This window comes from Epinephelus lanceolatus, chromosome 7 (assembly GCF_041903045.1).
Source record: "Epinephelus lanceolatus isolate andai-2023 chromosome 7, ASM4190304v1, whole genome shotgun sequence".
Taxonomy (NCBI): Eukaryota; Metazoa; Chordata; class Actinopteri; order Perciformes; family Serranidae; genus Epinephelus; species Epinephelus lanceolatus.
The window spans coordinates 17752404-17776281 of NC_135740.1; the positions used below are offsets into that span (position 1 = coordinate 17752404).

Sequence of the window (23878 nt, forward strand, 5' to 3'; positions counted from 1 at the left end):
CTCACCAGTTATATAACACACTTGACTGGTGTTATCTCTAGTTCCATGGAAAAACATAGGGTCAAGTTAACACGTAATGCTAAGAAAACTAAATTTATGACTTCGTCTATGGCCGATCCCAAGATAACAAAAATTTACACTCTAAACAGGGACTCAATTGAAGAAGTGTCATCATAGAAATATTTTGGTAGCAAGCAAAAACTTGTGCAGGCCACTGTTTTAAGTATTTTGGACTATAGTGATGTTGTCTCCATGCATGCTGCATCTTGGACACTCCATCGTTTAGATTCTGTGTACCACAGTGCTTTACACTTTATGATATGGTAGACTGGCTGTCACTAAGTCTACGTAGACAACTTCATTTGTATAATTTGAGTAACAAGGCCATGCTGGATAAACTCCCCTCATATATATGCAATCTCATAACACAGACCTCCAGCAGTTTTCAGCTTCGTTCCACCAGGTGGCTTTCTAACCAGGTTCCAAGGGTTTGTACTGAGCTGGGGGAAAGAATCCTTCTTCTACTTTGCATCCTAGACTTAAAATAATCTGCTAAGCATAATACATCTTTGAGATCTAGCACCCTTAAAAAAAAAATCAAAGCCTTGTTAAGAATCCATGAAACAAGAAATGCAACTGCTTTATTTGTGCTGGCTTTAGTCTCTTCGTTATGTGTTTGGTGATTGTAATTCCGGTCGGTTTTGTTTTATCATTTCTATTTAAACTGTAACTTGTGTGCCATCTTGGCCAGATCTCCCTCGGAAGAAATGTTTCCATTTCAGCCTTTCTTCAGACTTTCTGGTTAAATAAAAATATATACAAAAAAATATAATAAACAGTGCTTTCTCCCCAATTAGAAAACTGATGACGATTACAGTGACCTAAACACAAAAATAAATTCTTTAGACCATCTGCATTTCCCAGAGCCACACCAACCCCATTAACCCTAGTCACTTCATAGGGATTGGATAGCTATCCAATCTCAAAAAAGTTAGGTGAAGTGTAAATGTATACGAGAAGCACTCATGAAAGACTGAAATCCAGGGCACTCTAAAACAGTTTAGCCAGATGCTGAAAAGCTGTAAATGCATTCACCTCTCTAAGACTAATGTCATCTTTTATCCTCCTATACTGTAACTCCATCAGTAAGCAGTCTGAGGATATAGCCACTCACTGTCTGATTTTTATTTAATTTAATACATCCATGCTATGTCTGCTCTGTCCTTGCCATAATGGCAGCTTAAGTTATACTAAAATTATACTTAAAAGTTAGCCATCACTCTGTCTCATAAAAGCAATGAAAAAAAAGAGGTCCAGCCATTTCTACATATATAATGAAATACAAGGTGATACAAGCTGCTATTCATCTGATCCCTGATCAGTTCAACCACTGTATGGGAGAGGTGTGAGCCGTTGAGGATGGGAACACTTTTGTCTCACTCGTAGTTCATAGATAGAATTAAATGAGGGTAAATGGGGCCTCTGACTTGCCGTTTAAAATGCTGTTTCTAGCTGGTCTTGTACTTTCAGAGGAGAATTATTAACTTACTGAAACTACAACAACAGCAGCAGCAACAGCAGCCACCCAATTAAAGTGCCAACACATAGCAGCTTAAAATCCAACCAGATCAAACACTCCAGCAGTCCATAGCAAAACCAGCAAACTCCTACCCCAGTTAAAAACACAATCACAGATCACAAGCAACACATAGCCTACCAGTCACAGAGGCAATTAAGACATGTGCCCAGGGTTTTTGTTTCCCTTAGAGGTTGCCTGGGGGAATTCTGGGCCCTGGGTTGAGACTCACAAGTAGACTTTCTTCTGTGTTCTTCAGTATAGAACCCCCATGTCTTTACTCAGGAATTTGTAGTGCCTAACCCTAGCTATGGCCCTAACCTGACAAACTATAGCCTAAAGCATTCGATAGGTGCAGCTTGTTGGAGGCAGCACAGGCCCTGAGAAGTACAAGTGTCTGTAAACAGAATCAAGAATATTACAAAGTACGCACTGTAATGAACAAATCATTGAAATTTAGATATTAATTGCTTAATAGTAACACTTACTAAAAAAAGGTCTTGTTTTTGTGTGCCCAAGGGTACCCACAACCATTTTCTTGCCCTGTAAAACTGACACAAGGGCGATAGAGTGTGCCAGGGAGCCCAACATGTGGGGCCAATTTATGATTTGACTTACAATAAATACTTGCTCTCGATACTCAACACCATATATTTCATACCCGAGCCTTTTTTTAAATTTAGCTCATTACTTTTTGAGCATTATACAACCTAACAATGACAAAAGTTAAATTTCACTGAGTCAATTCATATGTAAACTACAAAGACCTGATTACCAAGAGACACTGTTGATTGCGGCCCTGTTCATTTAATTTTTTCTGGGCACAGTGACAATGTTAATTTCCATAGATTAATCATGTAATAGGCAGGATGGTGCCATTATCATGACAATGACCTGAGAGCGGGACTTTCATTTGTTCTAAAACAACTCTAACTCTCTCAACACAGGTTAAATAAAGGTAGGATAAGTACATAGTTCTGAGTGTTAGGCTGGTCACGGTAAGTACTTTAATGCCATTTTAATCGTAAGTGTGTGTGTGTGTGTGTGTGTGTGTGTGTGTGTGAAGAAGATGCTTGAGCCCTGCCCATGGTGAAACTCTAACACTGAAAGCAGACGAGGAAGCAGCGCAACCAAAAATGACAACATAATGTGTCTTAGCATAGTTTTTTTGTTCATTCAGCTAAGGCGTTGCATCATGTTAATGACATTCTTGTGTAAGTAATCACACATGTAAACACAAGGGCAACATCGTACAATATATGGACATGACTGCGATCATATTTGCTGACCTAGATAAGTTAATAACGTAACTATCCTGACAAGCCTAATAGGTGTAACTGCACATGTAATTATTGGGCAGAAACAGAATTGGTTTCGAATTAGATGACCTTTTTTGGGACATAAAGCGAGATACGTGATTAGGTGTATGACAAATCTAATCATGATTTTTTTCACAGGGATTTTTTACAAACAAGTGCTACGATTTACTTGGATTTCTCTTTGCAGAAGTATGACAGTATTTGTGAAGGAAGTTAACTTCATCACAAAGTGCTTATTTATTGGGTTCAACATTAAAGTTGTACTTAACTGTATTTTCTATTTTTTGTAAGCTGAATTTGAAACCTCGTGGTTTATTTTTTAGAGTTTTGTTTGTTTTTTAACTCACAAATTTTGCTGTCCAACAGTCGCATTAAGGCAAAATGCACATCTAAAATTTTATTAAGATTGTTGTTGTGTGTAAGATACAGATGTGGGTGGAGTGTGGCAACAGGTAGAAAAGATAAAACACTTACATTGCCCATATATTCAGACAGAAGGTCCTGAAGAGCCTGGCGCACAGAATTGCATTCGGCCACTATGCGCTCCCTGCGGTCATCACGTGTGCAAGATGAGTCGGCCATGAGGGCAGCACCGCTGATAATGCTCTCCAGGCGCTCCTCCAGGGAGGGACGGAAGCGCTCTTCACTAAACGCCAGGGGGTCCACGATGATTTGTTTCTGTAAGGAAAGGGTCAAAGGGGAAATTACACATGGACAAAAATGCTGAAAGTCACCACAGTACACTGATCAAGACAAAGGGAGAAATGTGGCAGGTGAGGGGAGGGATAATTTGCAAGACTGACAGCGTTGCTGGAAAATCTGAAGGGAAGAGTGTGTTAGACTCTTTTATGTCTATAGGCCAGACGACAATGACTTTCAGTTCTAGTAGTGGTGAAATAATGTACCACTTCTTGACTAATTATGGTATGGTGACCAGGGAATCAAGGTACAATCGGTCACAGAGTTGCCTTCAGTTCAATGAAACTGCCCCACAACTGACAGAGACTGATGTCACCTCTGGGTAATAAAGAAATGTAAGGATTTTAATACTAAGAGCTGAATGTCTGTCATAAAGCGCTCAAACATTAACACGCAGAGAACAAAAGATAACAGATTTAAACAAATAAATTAATGCAAATGAAAAAGCTAAATGACAAACCCACTTGCTCTTATTCTAACAAGTCTTGTCAAAAAACAGTATCAACAGTTTTTCAGTGTTTTCTGTAACACAGCACAATGTTGGACCAAAAAAAGAAACAGCTAACAAAAAATTCATAACCAAGGCAACATGTCCTTTATCCAAACATAACCCTGATAAACAAAAGCATGAAAACAGGAAACAAACACTTCTGAGCACAAAGTCTGTCGTCAGAGGAGCATAAATAACACAGCTCTGAAATACTTTAGCCTTCCAAGATTACGCTGTTTTAATGCAATGCACACACTTAGCTGAGAAACTACTTTATTGGCTTGTGGAAAAACATAACTAGCTTCTCCAAATTAAACTCAGGACTGTCCTCTTTTTCATCTGTGCCACACAGAGGAAAAGAAAATGGCTTATCCAAAAACTTTAGTCAGAAACAGTCTATTTCACAAAGAACAAAATTAGCAGTGGTGAAGAACTGTTTTTCCCCTATCCTTTGTAAGACTACGCAGGCTCCTCTGCTCTGCTGATAATCATTTTTTTGACTTACTGCAGATGAACACAGCTTCAAAAGGTACTCTTTCCGTGCCAAGACAAGAGAAAACAAGTCAAAAAATCAAACCAATCTTTTGGAATGATAACACAGCGACAGAAAGTTCTTCTATAAGACCTGATAAATGAATCACAAAAGAAAGCAGTAGTGCCATGTCTGGAGTGTAGACTACAAGATCCATTTCAAAACAACAGATGTGCCTATGAATATGTAATTATATATTTATGAATATATATATTCCCTTTTGTGAAAGAATTTGATTTTATGGCCTTTGCTGCCTTTCTTTTGAGTCACAGAAGTGCTGTAGTAAAGCACTGTCCTCTCTTGTATATCTGCAGGATGAGAGAGAACACTTAAATGTCTGATTTCACAGGGGCAAGCCTGCTGAGAGAGGCAACTAGTTGACATGCTGGAGAGGTGCTGCAGAGGGTTAAGGTATCAAAATGACACTTGTGACAGCCAAAGAAAGGAAGCCAATTCCCCAATGACAAACAAACTCTGAGCCTTTGCAGATGCCTTATTGCTACAAAAATATTCAACAATTCATCTGTTAGAATTGTGGTTTATTAGGCAGGCCGCCCTCTATCACAGCCACCTCCAGCCCCCTCCATTCCGTCTCATCTGACCTCCTCTGCTTGCGTGTCATATCACCATGGCAACAGGCACACGAGAGAGACACGGAGGAGGAAAGAGAGGGAGACAGAGGGAGAGAGAAAGAGAATTGGGGAGGGGGGGTTGACTCATTTGCTAATTTTTGCTTTGCACTTGGAATTGGGCATCAGAAAGGAGCGAGTGTGGAAAAGGCCTGCGTCTGAGTTTTTGGGGGGGAGTGAGTTTCTGCATGACTACCTGTAAAATACTCACTGATGCAACAGCTCTGACAGACTGCATTGGTGACACTTGTTTTATGTAGATTAATCATTTGGCGTGCCATCTGTCAGAGTGAAATGCTTTTGTAGTTTTTAACAGTGTGACATAAATTTCCTGGACTGTAATCCACTAAGCCTAAGTGGCCAGCCATCAGTCCACTCCTGAATACAAAAACTTGAAACAGGAAGGTCCAGTGAGTGAAGCAAACAGCAATATCGAGTACACAAACTTTGCCTTCCTCCGGCCATCAGGTTACCAATGCACTAAAAATATAAATTTGCTGAAAGACATGTTTGTAAACACTCAGTACTGAGACTACTTTGTAAAGAAATGCTCACTTGATGAAGGGCGCCTTACGAGTACTGCCTAATAGTCCACATTTTATACTTGAAAAGCTTAGCTTAAGGAAATTTTTTATTAGTCTTGCTTAAAGCTACTGACTTAAAATGGAGAATCCAAAAAGTGGGCCAAAGCATTGTTACTGAAAGAAACAGGGCAAAGCATATTGGTGTGTGACTTAAGATTTTAACTATGTTATACCCATTAATACATGCTAAAACACTTCAAAGTCGGAGGCAAGAATACCATAGAATACTTTATCAATATTTAAAGCTTGTATAGGCAGTATAATTTTGGCTTTATTTGGCAAATATCAGATAATTAACTTGGAACATAATGTAATTCAAGTGGACCGAGAGAACACTCGACTTCTGCACCTCCTCTTGGCGCTGGTTTCAGGCTCTGACAATACTCTGGCCAATCACAGGTCATTACAGAGAGAGCGCTATTCTACTAATGCAGATGTGCGTGCACATTAGGAGTGTAACAATACATGTATTCGTATTGAACCATTTAGTACATGGCTTTTGGTTTGGTACCCATTACAAACCTGCTGCCTGTTCTCCTCCCAGGGGAATAATCTACAGTGGCAGGGAGCAAGCAGGGGTGGCTAGCTAGCTAATTCTTGTCTCATTTGTGGTCTGATAAACAGAGAGAGACAGAGTGGGGCACGGAAGGGCTGATTACATAAATCAGTGTATGGGAAACAGTGGGTTACTGTATGAAGAGTGCAATTATGCCCCTGGTCATCTGGTGGTAGGGGCTAAGGATAAATAAGAGGCGCGGGAGAAGGGGATGTTTTTAAATCTGACGTATTTTGTTTTGTTTTTGGCTTTTCCAGATTTCTGCCTCCCCCAGCTATAAATTTATGTAGGTATACTATACAAATTTAACTTGTCCAATACATGTTATGATTGCCCATGTTATCACTTTGGGAGCAGCATTGCGTGGAACATGACATCACATAGATGCAATCACAGCAGTCATGTTGTCAACGTCCAAAGAGGAATTACGCATGTAAATGCAAATTACATGTCTCAAACAAGGCATTAGGTTAATTGCTTGAGATCCTATCATTAAGTAACTATTATAAACATTCATTAACTACAAAGGTTGTTTCTCCTCTTGTTGACACCAAACAAATACAAGCTTTTACCCCAACCTCCACCAACAGAAAATCCTTGGTTTGCAATAACTACCATTAAGATGTCTACAAAAGGCCATGAGTAATTAAATAGTGCATCATATGGCTATGGGCATGTAAATCATGAGCATGCAGATTGCATCAGTCACATGGCAAACAATGTCACTGCAGGATTAACACATCAAGTTACACTTTGCTACTTAATAAATGACTAAATAGCTGATCAGCGCAAGATGTCATATGCATCCAGAGAAAGAGAGGGCACAATTGAAAAAACTGTACTCCGATGCCAATTTCTCATTGTGGATTTGTTTGAAGTCTTTGGAAGCTGTCTGAATATTAACAAATCTCCTGTAAACAAAAAGATGTCTGGCAATCTGATGGAAGTCAGTGGCACTTAGAAATAAATAATATCAGGTTAATCATCTTTGCATTTATCACCCCAGGCAGCATTAAGGTGATTAGCTCAATGTTTTATCCAGCTGCTATCTTGATGCTGTTTCATGTCAATATTATGATGACTAGTCGTACATTTCATATACCTTTTTAGTTTCATATTCTTATTAATATTAAGCCCTCCTTTACTGACTATGATCTTAAAAATTAAGTTAGATGCTGAAGCTAAAGGCAGTTTTAATCCAATAACAACTACATGAACGATTAGCGAGCAAGTGCAGGAAAATAGAGAAAAGAAATCAAACAAAATAAAACAAAAAAAGCTAAGAACTATTTCATCTGAATCAACTGTGGATTTTAGGGAAAGCGCTGGATATAGTTTGAGTCAACACTGGATAACACTCACTGACTTTCAGAGTATTAAAAGTTTTAAGCATGAATATAAGAGGGACTAGACAGCAACATGCAAGGTGTTTTAGTATACTGTAATTCTTCCCTGTGCTAAACGTCAAAATGAAGTCCACTTTTGTTTGGAGCATAAGGACAGTTCCTTGTATGCACTCACCGCTTCCCTAAATGCAGATATTAAGTTTCAGTTTGCTATGCTACTCTAATAATGAAGACTAAAATATACTTCAGCTGTATTCTTTAGAGCCAACCGACCTAGCAACAGTGAAGCAAAGCTCAATAGCTACCAGCTGACAAGTGGTTTAATCAAGGTATTTATAAGATGTGTTTATAAGTACAGTCCATTTTTTTCTGAGCACTAGAGCTGCCTAAATCTCCTTCATTTGACATAGAAGCAAATCAAGGAATGAAGTAGTAGTGACTCAAGAACATTCAGTGTACCCCAAAGCCATGTCCCAATTTGTCCACATATCTCATCCTAATTTTCCACTTTAACCCTGAGCCCTTCCAGGGTTTTGGTCATTTTATGATTCAGTTGGGTAAGTTCTGGAAACTAAAAAAACTGACCAAACTATAACCTTTCTGAATAAGGCCTCATCCATGTGTTAATTAAAGTCTGGCATATACCTGGAAGTCTGGCTGGACATGTGAAAAAAAAAGGCAAAAGGGTTGTGACTTGTTAGCCATTCATCAGACTTACATCAAAATTGTTGAGGGCATAGGCAAGCTCTCCACCCCCTGCTGGCTGACTGAGTGCTGAGTCTTCAGTGGCGGTGGCCTGCGCGGCGTTGGAGATGCCGGAGACTGCATGCTGCAGCTGCTTGTAGATCAGGTCACGGTTAGCCTTGTAGGCTGCCACATCAGGGTGCTGCAGGCAGGCACGAGACGCTGTGTACAGCATGGGGATGTTCCTCTGTAGAACCCCGCGAGCAGCAGCCATTTGGTCTTTGTGGTGGACATCCTTCAGCTCCTAGCAGAATGAGATGAAAAGGAAAGTTAAATAAAAAGGATAAAAATTGATAAAGGGTTAAACTGGAGGATGGAATACTTACAAGGGGCTGGGTGGTAATGTACTTTAAATTCAAAATGGGCCTGTCATGCCCTTATGGAGACACTAAGTGTGACAGAGTTTGTTCTGGATGACCCAGATTTATTTCTGTCCCCTGCGGTAACAACACAGTCATAATCAGGCCATTATAATATGCCTTTGCAAATTAATGCGTTGCTTTTCAGACCTCAGCATTATATTGCAAATACATCTTCACAGAAGAGAGGAGAGGAGATAGTGATCACTGGCATAGATTTATGGCATAAAAAAACCAGCTTGCATACACAAAACGAAAGCCTCCCCTCCAAATGGAACACTCCCAGGGCTTTTTTCCACTATTGCTTGAGACATGCTCTAAGAAAAAAAAACAGCCTTTAAGCCCCATTACTTTCTGCATTCACTTTGGTTAAACATATTTGCAATCCATAAAAAAGCGCAATTACAAGTAAAAGCAATTTCCTCACAAGATAATCAGTGATCATTCTGGCAAGTTTTCCATTTAAGGGGAGGGGGTGGTGTTGAGAACAACAACTGTCTAGTCTCAGGGTGGATTTTGCAGTTGCAGATACTATTTAAGTGCATAATGAGTATTAGCTACTTATCACTGCTTCAACTTTTTTGACTCGATGCAATTACATAATTCAATAAATTTTTCAGTATGACGTAACAACTGGGAGAAAACTCCTCATATTTATTATCCATCTCTAAGAAATTGTCTGGATGGAGTTTATAAACTGGAAGGAGTTCAGCAGTGAAAGTTAGTGTTGGCTTTTGTTTGCATATTAAACATTAATATTGTTCTCAGTGACACAGTGCTTTACAGTGCACTCCAGAGCGCTGTCTGAAAAATTCCCACCACTAAGTTGTATTATAACACAGCTTGTCAATGCGTAGTAGGTCAGAGTTTGACTGAGAACATTTTAAACTCTCACATTCATTTTCATTTCCAAACAAGGCTCCAGTTTTAATGTTTTTGATGATTTAAAAATGTGCATACCATAAAGAAAAAGCCATAATGAATCCAAGTTCATTGTTTTGATGGCAGTATTGTGTAAAACTAGTGGCGTTAAACATTTAAGTCCTACCACCATTCACTGCAGTAGTCCTATGCTAAGCCAGAAAAACCTAAAACATCCACACATGACGTATACCAAAGGCCAGCATGAGGGCTGGCTTAAAAATATTACTAAAATATAGACTGCATCCTTTGCTGTTAACTTGATGATAATCTTGACAAATAATGGTGATAAGTACAAGTATTTCGATATAAAAGCTCCTTTCACGAAGCTCTCTTCATTTCCAGTAATTAGCAGGTGTGTGCATCTCCTGGATCTGCACCAAGAATCTTATGAAGCAGTTTCATCTGGAAAATGCATCATGAAATGTACTTTACTGTTGACTGCCACTTATAGCATAGTGGAGATAAACGATGTGCCATTTCTCATCACAAGGAAATGGGTTTTGTCACATTTAGAGTCAAGCCTTTATGCTCCTTTCTTGCACTCCCGGCCCACTTCACTGCAATTGGTAATAAGAAGATTGTTCATGCTTACTGCATCTAATCGTCCAGCAAAAGCGTGAGGCACTCTCCTGGCTTACTCTCTGTCATTGTTTTACTTACTGTTTGCTCTGTGGGTTGGAGAGCATGTTTTGTTTTAAGTGCCATGACCACTAACACCCATTCAGGTATCCAATAACCTCCCAACCCAATTAAATCTACTGGACTCCTCTGCTCCCACGATCTGACCTTGTCTCTCTTTTTTTGCTTACTGTACATTACCTGCTGTCTCTTGGCCGCCATGATGTTCAGCTTGTCGACCTCAGGTTTCAAGGCCTTATATTGGATCCCAAGGTCCTGCTCTGTTCCTGCGTTACGCACTTTCACAAGATTTTCCTCCACCTGAGCAGGGTAGGTGGAAAAAGTTGGGAGAAAACACAGTTCTTTACTGTATGTCAGCAAATTGAAACATACTGAATCATTAGTTTGGACAATATCAACCTATAACTTACAAAATATAACTCAAAAGCAAAACATTTACACAGTTTTATAATGTCCAGGTGTGAGCTAAGGCTAAAAAACATGCACTCAAATCAAGCCAAGCAATCAAGCTATGATTTTAATTTGCTCTGGCTTGTCATTTTAGGGTTCAAGATGAGTAAAACCAGCTGAAAAAATATAAATTTTAAGTGAACTCATTTGAAACAGACCAACAGAAGACCATTTTTTTATACATTTAAAAGAAATTCAATAACATTAATTCAGACTAATACAACCTACTTCTTCTGTCCAAACAAGCATTAAAATTTGGGATGACTGCTGATGACATTGTGACATGGAAGAGCTAGTCCAAAAATCTGACCCATTTGGTTAAAGATTCTTACAATCATCTTACAAATCAGGCTATACCCAAAAATACATTACCAGAGACCTTTCTAGACATTATCAGACAGCTCGTGTTAACGTTCAGCACTGGTTATCAAGTGAAGAAATTTTATTCTCTAAAATGAATGTATAATGTGCGAAAGACTCTATCTCACCAGTTTAAGCTGCAGCAGAAGTTTGTAGACATCAGACATGTCTGCCAGCACCAACAGATGTGTGACTGCTGACAGGAGGGCTCTTGCAGCACGAACCATATTGCCCCTCTTCACAGATGAGCAGGGGTCTTCTGCAAATTCTCCAGAAGCCTGACGCATTGACTCTCCTGAGGATGAGCGACAAAACAAAACATCTGCTGTGACTCCGAGGTTTTCACTCAAACTTCTAATGAAAACTGGTTCAAAAACAGTTTGAAACCGCACTGTGAACTAGCTTTCAGAGTGCTAAAATGTGAACTTAATCCATGGTTGGCTGTAAAAAGTAGTGTTACCACCTTTGCGATAATTGAAGAACAAATATCCTACTATTAGGGACTGGCAATTTATTGGTTATACTCCATGTAATGCAGCTTATTCCATATAGGATGTATAAAATGACTATACCGAGAACATCTAGCTTCCCTTGGCTCTCTCTCTCCCACAGACACACACACACAAAAAAAGACTAACAAACATAATATGTCACACGCAGTCTTCTAGCCCATCCAGACCTCTCTCTTCTGGGCAATAGTGTGAGAAGGTGAGGTATGTGTTTTTGTATTTGCAGGACTCCTGACCGCAACTTCTTCTATTTAGTTGCAACCATGGAGCACCAGTGCAACTTACCAATACAATCAATATATAAACCTGAGACCTCTGAGTTTGCTTCCTGCTCAGAATGAATAAATCATCATATTAACAGCAGCAACTTTCCACCAACTGCGAACAACAACTATACCAGAAGCTTCAAGTTCACAGCAAACAAAAAAAAAATCAACATTTGCAAAGTCAATTCAGCTGCTTCAGAATAAAAGCATCAGTTGTTCTGCTCTGATTTATTCCATTTTAACAACACCACAAATTCATTCAATACTTAATTTAACTTTATTATAACAGTACTCTTTAACCCTTTTACAGTATTTCATTTAACTTATTCTAACAGTGCTTTAGTTTTATGATATAACAGCAGCTACTTTTTTAACTTCACTGTAACTGGGGTTTATTTGGTAGTTTAGTGTTTTGGTATTCTATAGTAGTTTAGAGATTTTAAAATATCTCAATATATATCATGTATGGCTATGTAGCCTAAAAATATTGCATATTATTTATAGGCATATCACCCAGCTTTACCTACTATGAAGCTGTTAATATTTTAATTATGTGGGCATGTGCCTCCCCAACAAGTTGTGATAAAGAAATACATATATTAATGTTCAACAAAGTGACAAAGAAAGTGTTTTTCAATACAGTGAGCTTCTTTTCTTTGTTATCCATTAAATCAAACAAAAGTCTTTACATATAGAACACTTTTATTGCTCGTGCTGGTAGTAGTAGTAGTAGTAGTAGTAGTCGTAGTAGTAGTTGTCTACAGGGACTGACAGCAGACATCTGAGAGTAGTCACCCTGTTCCAGGCTACAAGTTAAGTGCGTCAGAAGCCTTCATTTGAAACAAAGAGGAGTGTGCGGGAGGGAAGCAACGGACTGACGCATTTCCCCTGTCTGCTTAGGGTCAGCAAGTGTCACACAGAACTACAAAGACACACACCTCTCTTCAATGTCCAGTAATGATTTGTGCTTGCACACAGACATGCACACACAGCCCTCTGGAAAAAAAAGAGGTCAAAGCCACGACAAAAGGCTCACTGTCTGGTTTGTCCAGCACCGTGCTTTGTCCTACATTGGATGGGCCTGCACAGTTGACTGGGCACACAAATAGACTTTGTAAGCTCACATTATGAACAAGACAGTAAATCCGTAAGTAGTTTTTTTTCTGTGAAGACACAGCCAAACTCAAACTCCAAAAAATGCCTTATAACAGCTATGTCTGTATTGGAGATCCAAAGCCAAAAAGAGACAAGTACTTATCTTGTCCACTCTCCTATGATTTGGTACAGCTCTTTAGAGACCTGAGCAAAAAAAGATGACAAGCTGTAACATGAATCATTTTCTTACAGCGATGAGGTGGGCACTGGAAAAAGTAAGACAACTGAAAACGAATTCAAGGTTCATTCATTCTCATCAGTTGTTACCATCTAGCTTAATACTGTTTCTATGACAATCGTGTGTAGAGCAGCTCTACTCTTTTGACAACACTGCTTACAAAGTTGTGTTATGATAGAGGGTGTACTTCCCCTTTTACCAAATGTGTGCTGGGATTGACTCCAGCCACCACGGAACTAAACAGGGTAGACAGTTTAGACAATTATGGGTGCTTTCAAAGGAACTATATGTTATAAGTACGGATGCAACAAAATATTGCAGCACAATATCTCATAAACCAAAGAGGCAACACTGAAAAATGGATGGCAATATAAACTCAATCTTATAAACTGGCTATGTGAACGATGCAGACTAAGCTGAGTGTTGTAGAGTGTTTTCTCATTCGATGTCAAAGTGTCACTGTACTCTGTCACTCCAAGATAACGAGGAAGCTGTATTTAGATACAACGTTAAGTGACTTCTTGGCTTTGACCTCTGGAATGTTTTCTGTGTGTTCTGGGCCACAAGCAGTCAATGGACAATTCCCACAGCTGATGTTTGCTGTGAGAACAAAGGCAACTGTATGTGTGAAAGCTCAGAAAGACTGATTTCTAAATTTATCAGGTACTTCAGCTTGTTATTTTCCTCTGGACCATCTCCCTTCTGCCCCCGTGTCTTAACATTCATTGAGTCATGGAATTTAGAATAAGATATTTGCACTGAAGAAACATGGTCAACTTGAGCAGACATAATTTGCAGATTCTAAAGCACATCTACCTTTGTTTGTCCATGTTCAAATCGATCTGTCGACTTGCATTGATGCTAACTCGCAAACAATGTGAAGTCTATCTAAGCATCAGCATTTGCTTTGGAAATTGGGATTTGTCAATTAACCACTGTATTTAAATAATAGTATTGCAACCAAGTTTGTACATTTGCATTCTTCATGCAACTGAGGTAATTAGAGGCTGCCTTTAACGGCAGTAAAACTGTATCAAAACATTCTTTTAATAATGTAAATGATGTTTTCACAAAAATGCACGTTTGGGAACTACTGAGCATACTACTGTATAAATGAGACTTGAATTATACCACGAGTTGTGTGAGAGTTTGTAAACAGAGGTTTTGCTGTTGTTTAACACAGCCCCCTATGGCCTCCGGTGCATGATGAATGTTCACATTTTTTGGATTTTTCGTTCACTGTGGAGGCATGGGAGAAAAACAAGGTTTACTTCACAAATTCAAGGTAACATGCAGTGAGTCACTGATTTACAAATGGTCGCTTCACAGCTGAAGCAGTCCTGTAACTTTCATGGGAACATCCGGATTTAGCCAAGCTAGCCATTTCCCCCTGCTTCTAACCTTTATGCCAAATGTGCAGAGTGGTATAAATCTTCGTATCAAACTCTCAAAAAGAAAAAAAAGACTGAACTTAACAAAAAAATGTTATGTTGAATAATCAACTTGCAACCACTGTAGTAGTACTATGGACTTTAATGTAAGCATTGTTTGTCAAGTAAGAATATCATGACTTATTTTGTGCATCCAACAGTGGACATATTAACATAATGAATAATAATTCTTAATGGTTAAGAAATATGATAATAGTTTTTAACTCCTTCTGTATGAATTATTAGCACTACGTTACATTAAGATGGTTACTGGTAATAAAGCCTTCAATTACAATCAAGATTTATTGTTTGACAACACATCAAATATGTGCCCCTTCAAGTCACCCTGAATCAGTAGCTGAGACTGTATAAATTGCAACCCCCTGATCAGTATAAGTGCAAGCTAACAAGTCCCAATGTTACAGGCTTGACTGGACTGAGAGACTTCAGTGTCAGAAAAAAATATAATCTACTCAGTAAATCAAACATCAATAACAAGCCATCAGCAGCCCCCCTCCTTGGGGTAAGTAAACTGACAACCTGTGAGAAACCCTGATAAATGTTGCTTGCTGTGCTAGTACACACATCAACCAACCTCCGCTAACACCAGCATCATGTATGCCCACTAGCCCTTTTAGTTCAATGACTGCACATTTCATCAATTACCTACTGAAACTCTAAAGCCACTTACTCAACAATCAGAGGTTTGGATGTGTTCAAGCAGTCATACCAACCAGAGAAAAACATGTGTAATTGCAGTGTTGCAGTTCCTATCATCTATGGATGACAAGATTTGAAAGCTCAGGACATCACAGTGTTATGAAAACGAATAACTCGTCAGCTTTTGGAATGCTTAGCAGTTACCTAGTAAAATACAATTTTCAGCAATGATTTAAAAACATTTGATAGGAAACTTTTCATGGTGCCATCCTGAATCCTCACTGATGGCACAGTATAACAATCTCCCTTATCGTACCCCTGGAATGTATGCTTCAAATATCTATTTGAGCTTGTCAGCACATCAATGCATATTAAGTATTTTGTAGACACCTGAACTGAAATGCTCACACAAGAAAGAACAAATAAGCAAACAAAGATTGATCTCTGCTGCTGTCTACGGTGGATCTGTTCAGCCAAAATACTGCTGTGCAGCATGCTCAGGTGAGTTCTGACACTGTGCACAGAGCAGTACAAAAATCAATGTATTTACCTGTGCATGTATAAAGAGAATATACTCTCCATAGTAGAGAGTATGGGCAATATGGAGAAAATTAAATGTCATGATATTTTTGACCAAATACCTCAATGTAGATATTGACAGAAAACTGTACAGTTGACTATTGGTGCTTTCACAAAATATTTACACAGTGACATTTAAAAAATAATAATAATCAGTGATCTGGATATAATAATTAAGTGAGTAAAGGCAAATAATAGAACAGCTAAAGCAGTCTGATAAGTTCAGAAAATAACATTAGTTTACTGTAATGCAGCCTTTAAAACCAGAAAATGACATCAAAATATAACAATATCCAAAATCTCAGATGATATCCAGCCTCATATCACAATATCAATATGATACTGATATACTGTCCAGCCCTACATGAAGCTTAAACAGACACTTTGTTACGGAGCCAGTGCAGACAGCTACATTAAGTTACGTTTGAACATGTCTAGTGTGTCAGACAAACTGAAAAACACAGCTGTAAAATGGGTGAGGCAGAGGTGACTGTGCCTTCAGCAGTTCCCCATTAGCAGCAACTGTCATCATCACACATTGGATGTAAAAAAAAAAAAACCCTATCCAGTACACAACAATTTGGAAAAATGTCTGAAGTATTTCAGATTTTAAAATGATGACAATTACATTGTCCATCACATTTTAAAATGCGGTTCCTTCAAATAAACCACTTGCCTTATTCCTTATGTCACATATCTTGATATATTCAATCACAGTCCAAAATCCAAAAGATATTATTACTGTAGGTAAAGAACAAACATCTTAAATCCTCACATTTGAAGCCTGAACCTGGAAATGTCTGGTGAGTTTGTCTGAAAAATTACTGAACCATTTCATCACCAATTAAAATAGTTGTGGATTATTTTTTTGCCAATCTTCTAATCAATCAAGCAACTTCCCCCATGAGATCCGAAATATAGTCAAAAGTGCTAATGGTGTTTCAATTTCAGTGATATGAAAGAGAGTAAACCACCAAATTCTTAAGATTCAAGTGTTGTTTTGTACTTTTACTAGAAAATTACTTCAGTGACGAATTAATTATAAAGAACTGTCATTTACTTTTTGTTGATTAACTAATCAGCCATTTGTTCCGTCACTCTTCCAGTAAAGAAACTGCAGTTTTAAATGGGCATTTTGCAATTCATTTACAAATTCAGTGAAGATTTGAACTCGAAAAAAAGTCACACTATCAAACCCGTAGAGCAGAGATCTTACACTGATTCTGATCATTTTACTCTAACAAAGACCTAGAGCAGTTTGCCAAAATGTTCGACAACACGGACCTCAAACACAGTCCGCACCCTCAGGCTGTTATTCCCCACTGTGAGCAAAATCAATAAGGCCATTTTCAGGGGGCAGATAGTGATCAGTGCTCCTTTAATAAACTTCCATCCATCTACCGCTTACCTGCGGCCCACCAAGTGCATGATGAAATGATTAAAATGTATATCACACAATAAGCCTGCCAAACAGCAGGACAACAAAGACACAGACAGGGAGGGAAGGGCAAGATAGGGAGAACAAGGACAAGAGCAGACAGAGAGAGCTGCGTAAAGAAAAAGTCTTTTAAAAGGGGTTTAGAAATGTCAACTAGTTTTAGTGATGTATATGGTGATTAAAGTAGGATTTAAAATATTCAGAAAATATGTTAACTGAGGAAAAACATCCACTAATTTCAAATTATCCAAGTAGAAAAACTTGGTCCACTTGCCACTTGAACATGCATTGTAAACGCAGTCATTCTTAATGATCATGTCAGATACTTTTTCTCCCATTTTAAACAGCTGGTAAGCCACAGCTGGGAGGAAAATGCTCTCTGAATCCAGGGGGTGGGGGGTGTTACTCTACTCAATAGCCGTATTATCAGTCTAGGCACGCTTCGCTGAGCAGCATGGCATAGCTGACAGCCAGGCCTAGGCACCAGCTAACAACAGTCTGTGAATTCCAGCCCAGTGACAGCTTACCACAACTACAGTAACATTCCTGGGCACTGAGCACTGCGCAGGCTATCTAGCTACATGTCATCTACCTCCCAACTACTCAGAGCATAGCTGGAGCGGGGGACATCTAACTCGCTGGGCATCTGGGGAGAAAAGACACAGTGACACAGATGTCGCTTCACAAGGTGATAACAGCCACCCTTAAGTCATAGCTCCCTGGTCTCAGTGGTCTGCTAGTGTGTCAAAAGACAGTCAGATATCTAAAGCAGAGAGGAATAAATGAGACTTCCAGGTTGTTAAATGATGGAATCCGCTATCGCAGGCCAAATGGTTATTTAATTGGGTAATTGGCTGATGATTTGATGGTAGATTCTGGTCGTGAGATGCGCAAGTTGTTCATTCTGTCACACAATGAACTGGTACTCCACTGAGCAAACCAGCAGATAATGTTACACACAGAATGCCAGACAAATCTCCACCACCATCACGTTCATTCAATAATCTAAATGGATGAGACAAACCCCATAGTGTATAATGATTCACTTTTGAGTTTGTCATCATCAGGACAAATAACTAATAGCTTGCAGAAACTACAAACTACTAAGTCTTACAGGCTGACACAAAGATCCAGGAAGGGCGCATTTTTGCCACTCGTTTGGGATGACAGAAGTTAATCAAGCTGACTATATGCTTCTGCTCCTGACAAGTGTCTCTCAAAGGTCAGATACCGCTCAAACAAAAAAACTTGATGGCAAGTTCATATAATAATATGATGATTATAGTATAATTATACTGCAGGGCTGAGTGATACAGGGTAAGGCTGCATAATATGGTTGGACATAAGGAAAATGTTCCTATTACAGATGTAAATCACAACTGATCTTTTTGATGTTGAACATCATATACAGTACACGACATCCAAAAGAAACTATTAAGCTCAGTTCAGATCAACAATTCTCTACAAGAACGAAACCGTTTTAGAGCATTACAGAGAAAAGCTGCAGTCGCGTAAACAGCTCATGTGTTCACCTGCGACTCAGCCTGCCAAGTCGCCGGCGACTGGTTTTAGAACCTCAAGGCACCTCACCTGTTTCAACAGCTAATCAACCTGTAGCAAAGTGTTCTGGCCAAGTCAGTATAAAACTCACTGCCGACAACATGTTAACTTGCTGTGGCGTTCTCTGAAAACAGCCTTCCAACCCCACTGAGCCCAAGTCCAACTTATTTAGATCACCGCGGCTGGACACACATATGTTGGTCTCTGTCCTCACAGTATGTTGGTCTTGGATGCTGGCTCATTGCTGCTGCTCACTTTATGTGCCCATGTCATACACACATTCACAATGACTGATGAAAATACATGTTATTTAAATTGTGGTTGCAAATTTATTATAAAACCGGTCCATCCAAAGTATAGGTTGTTCTGTAAATGTTTTTTTGCCATTTCATCACTACAAAAAAATGCAACTGTAGCAAGTATCTCACTTTCACTATTCTCATTCATATTTTAAGACGTTACAGATCATAATCAGATCCAAGGTTCAGAAAGTTGTTGCAAGGGAGACGATGCAGTCTTGTCTAGTTGCATTGGTGCAAACTGGCAGGTTTTCAGAAGACTGAAGAACGGCGCATTGCAAGTAGTTGCAAGTTTCAACTCGTCTCGATGCAAATCTTTGGTCTTAACTGGACTGTTAAACACATAACAAAAACCACCTTTTTTCAATCCTTAGGAATCCTTGATTAAACAACAGATTTGTTTAAAAGAATTACACAATCATATTGCTTTGGCTGACATGGACTTGCAATCTAAATTTTAATTTAGTTCTATATACAGTCTCCAATGCTGCATCAGCGGTAGATGATGTTAGATCGCTCAATAAGGCACATAGAAAGCAACACATATGATAAATCAGTATTCACCATAATGGTCTTATTTCTCTCTAATGGTCTGAACATGGTCTTTGTTGAGCTATTGCTCCCTTTTCGTTACAGAAGAACACAAAACAAGAGGGGAAATATTACACAGCTACTACAAAGAACAAGGTTTGTGATGCTCAAGTCCCAATACTGCCTGAGCAACCTTAACCTGGGCAACAAGAACAAACGCAGGACAGAGGGGAAACACAGTTAAATTGGATCCTGGTAGAAGACGAGGTAATGACAGTGTACAGCCTGATGCGAATGTGAACTGTCTGCATGCTCTCTATTAACTGGCTTCTCTGAATACCCCATAGCAAAAGGAAATCTATCAGGCTCGAAGCATATTCTTATTTCAAGGTCTTCCACTGGGGCAGATGATATGTACATAGCTTATGATTTATTTATCATCCCTCCTATCTTAAGAAGCACTCTGTACAAGCTGGAAACCACACACTGTTGCAATATGTATTTTCAATATACCTTGCTTGCGGACATCTTCCACAGCAGCAGTCAGCTCATCCTTAAGGAACTGACTTTCCTTTGCAATCTTTTCTCCTTTCTCCAGGAAGTTCTGGGTGGCAGTCTCCACAGATGCTGCCAAAACATGAGCCTTCTTGGAGCGTCCTTTCTTCTTGTTAGACGGGCCTTTGTTGCTGGAGTTTACCAAAGTGGTGACCTATGGCGGGGTTATAAAATGGTTGAACGACAGACACTGCAGCTTTGGGATCTCAGATGCATTTGGCAGACTAAAGATATGCCAGCAGCATTTCTGACATAAAAATCTTAAGTAATGCTGTATTATCTTGACAGCAAACGCTAGTAATTACTTGTCTTCCAATAGCCATCAACCTACAACATTTTTAAGTAATAATGCAATAATGTGTTGACATAAAATATGACAATCTTAAATAGGTACTGCAAGCGAAAATGAATGAATAAACATAGTACATCACTTGCAAAAGTAAAGCTGTGAGGAGCTCCTTTTCTATTCAATTAATATTAACTCTGCCTTAGCATAATATTTAAATGATTGTATTTAAAGTATTTTTCTAACCAAAACCCTGAGCCCATTCTACTTATAAGCTATCTGACCCTGCCCTATTATTATTAATAAGAATGTACACTGTGTTTACATTACCTGGGTGACCAGGGGCTCCAGCAGCCTCTCGACTGCAAGAGTACGGATTTCTAGACTCTTTGGGTCCCATTTAAAGTTGATGTTAGCTGTGTTGATGTTTGTCATGGTGTCTGGAATTCTGGGGATAAAAACGGACAGAAAAAACAGAAGAATTTCACTCTTTAGATCCAATGATCAAACACAATATAGACTGCAACAAACATGAACATTATTGTCTTTGAAGACACTGAATATCTATATCGATCTGAGATGTCTTTGACTGTATATTATAAAAGGACAACTTTTAGTTTGCTAAGAAAAAAAAGTTTTCTTGCTAAATGAAGCTTCCTTTAAGATTGTTGGTCTAGTCTCTAAAAGTTTGTACAATAATCAAAATATTAAGGTCTTTCTTTGAGCCAGCAATGCTCCATCCCTCGCAGAATGACTGCCAAAGACAGAGCACAGTAACACTGTGGCCCACTTTCGATTTCTCTTTTCAGGCAGCGACTGCAACTCCATTGATTAGCTATCTAACATAAAGGGGCACGGATAATCAGCAAGCCCTGAGGGCTGAGGGACCTCAACTGAAAAGTTGGTCAGCTGCATTATGAGAAGAATACCATTCATAGCCATTAGCCTACTATTTCAACAATGAGGCCAAAATATTAAAAACACCGGAAAGCGTCTGAATGATGACTATGTTATATTGAACCGTTATTTACTGGGTGGGTGTGCTTTCGATTTTACCTTAAAAATCCTAACTAATGTTTGCATTTGGATGGGTGGTATATTTGTTATGATCTACAGCCAGTTTTAACTTTTAATCAAAAAAAAATCCAGGCAGTGTGGATGGATGCATATTGCCTAACACAGTTGTTACTCATTCTATCAAGGACAAAAATATTTCCCAACTACTCACAGAGGCTTTAATCTACAATAACTTCAGCCACTGCAAGTTTTTCATCCAATATGAATCAAGAGGGTCACTTTATCACATTTTTTTAATTTCCCTAGAAGCATCTGAACATGCAGATAGTTTTGCTGTCCTTTGCTGAGGTGTGGACCATGTCTATTTAAACCTCTACCTGAGAAACAGTTGTATTTAATACTGTTTTATGTATTATTCCAAGTAACTGAGGCAGGGCATGTGAAAATGACCTCACCCCCCTCTGTATGGGTGTGGCACAACTCTCAGAGATATCTCAAAATCTGATCAGATGCAAACAAAACTAACTACAAAGCTAGATCCCACAGGGGGTACCCGCCTGTGATTTAGATGGAGTAAAGCCTTAACTCACCTCAAGTTACAGTTTGACTATTTAGCCTAAGAAACACCGCCAAGATGGTATGTTGTGACAATGTGAATTACCTTGTCGTAACTATAAACGTCCTCAATACAGTAACAACACGTTTAAACTAACACTAATTACTAGTAGAAGAGCAAAAGGGTGGGTCGGACACCTATCGTTAACTAGGCGCTAATACCGGCATTAAGTAGCTTAGGTTGCACCTGTTGTGTGTTAGCTAACTTTACCTAAATTAACGTTGGTTTCACCAGGCCAAAGTAACGACAATTGACACTATAACAATTAAATGAAGCGACTATGCCGGCTATAGAACCGGTATTAGCAAAATTAACCTATTTTCAAGCAGCGTTGTCTCATAAACCGGTCATGTCAACACTTGAGCCAGTTTAGCTTAACTGGCGGTGAGTTAACGTTACCTGCTAACGTACAGTGTGCCAAACACTGCACCTTGCTAATGCTAATGCTAACCGACACAACAAACGTTAAGCGTTAGCTCCATCAGGCTACTTTAACAGTGCCAAACTTACCGTGAAACTTTTACTGTCAGTACAATTAACTACTCCACGTAATAAATACAGTAGTTAGGAAACGCTCTAAACTTACCGAAAACAATCCACCAGAAAAACCGGAGTTTAAAAGTTCAAAATGGAGGAATGGGAATTACGGAGTTCCTTTGCCTCAAAAGTTTTCCTCCCTTTTCCTCCCCTCGCTGACTCAGAATAGTTGTACTCCTGACCTCACAATGTACTTCCCCTCGAAAGCTATCGAAAACTAAGCACAAGAGCGGCTTCAAATGATCTTTAGCGGTTTAGTTACCTGAGAAGTTTCGGTTAAGATTGTTTCGATGTCGCAGACTATTGCCCAACAATGGATGAGGCAGAGGGGGGCTGGGGCGGTGACCGAGTTCCTGAACTTCCTGGCAGCGGGGCAGGGCAACCACAGGACACAGCAAGTCCGCAAAACAAGGAGGTGTTTTGGGCGTGGCACTGACTGTATGTGTCCATATATGGATTAATTACTGCTTCCATAAATCTAGTGCAGCTTCTCCCAGGCCAGGCTGTGGGACACAAGTTTCACCTTCTCAGTCTGAAGAATAAAGTAGTCACTGGGAATGACGGGCCCTGGGGTGAGATAATGAGGGACCTGAATATAAAATTGTAGCAGCTTTTTTATGATCAGCAGGGGCGTAGCACCAAAGTCTATGCATCAGGAGTCTTCATGGGCTGCTTCCTCTTTTTCTCTTGATCCATGTCTCACCCACGCACCTTTTTTTTCCCCAAAGTCAGTATGCTTTCTTTCTTTGTCCTTTTTTCTTTGTCCAATTTCCCTTTCTTGGGGAAAGACACAACAGTGTATGTTGGTGCTCCAGCAGCATGTAAGCAGTCATTCAGTCAGCTCTAGCTGCAGTTAGAGACAAATCCTAGTGAATCCTTTTCGCCCTTAAGGAGTGAGAAGGGCCTCAGGCCGCAATCACACAGCAAGCATTTTGCAGGGTGCAAAACGTGAGGTGCACCGCACTGCCTTTTAAAAAGAAATAAAAAATGAAATCCCACTAGTAAAAAAATGCTTGCTGCGTCTTTTTATTGTTGCAAGGCAACTACCACATCCA

At 39.3% G+C, this 23878-nt stretch overlaps 1 protein-coding gene across 2 annotated transcripts in view; it reads right to left on the reverse strand.

Moving 5' to 3' along the window:
- ctnna1 (catenin (cadherin-associated protein), alpha 1) overlaps positions 1–23219 on the reverse strand; it is an 89365-nt gene extending 66146 nt beyond the window's left edge. The window contains exons 1-7 of one of the 2 annotated variants that reach the window (XM_033632514.2): positions 23086–23219; positions 20984–21101; positions 20326–20521; positions 11336–11502; positions 10578–10697; positions 8450–8719; positions 3370–3573 (exon numbers count right to left, since the gene is read on the reverse strand). In XM_033632514.2, coding sequence (XP_033488405.2) covers positions 3370–3573; positions 8450–8719; positions 10578–10697; positions 11336–11502; positions 20326–20521; positions 20984–21088 — 1062 coding nt within the window. In that variant the 5' untranslated portion in view covers positions 21089–21101; positions 23086–23219. Of the gene's footprint in view, positions 1–3369; positions 3574–8449; positions 8720–10577; positions 10698–11335; positions 11503–20325; positions 20522–20983; positions 21102–22872 lie in introns of both variants that reach the window. The other variant, XM_033632513.2, reaches the window with a different exon arrangement.
- Positions 23220–23878: the final 659 nt, after the last annotated feature.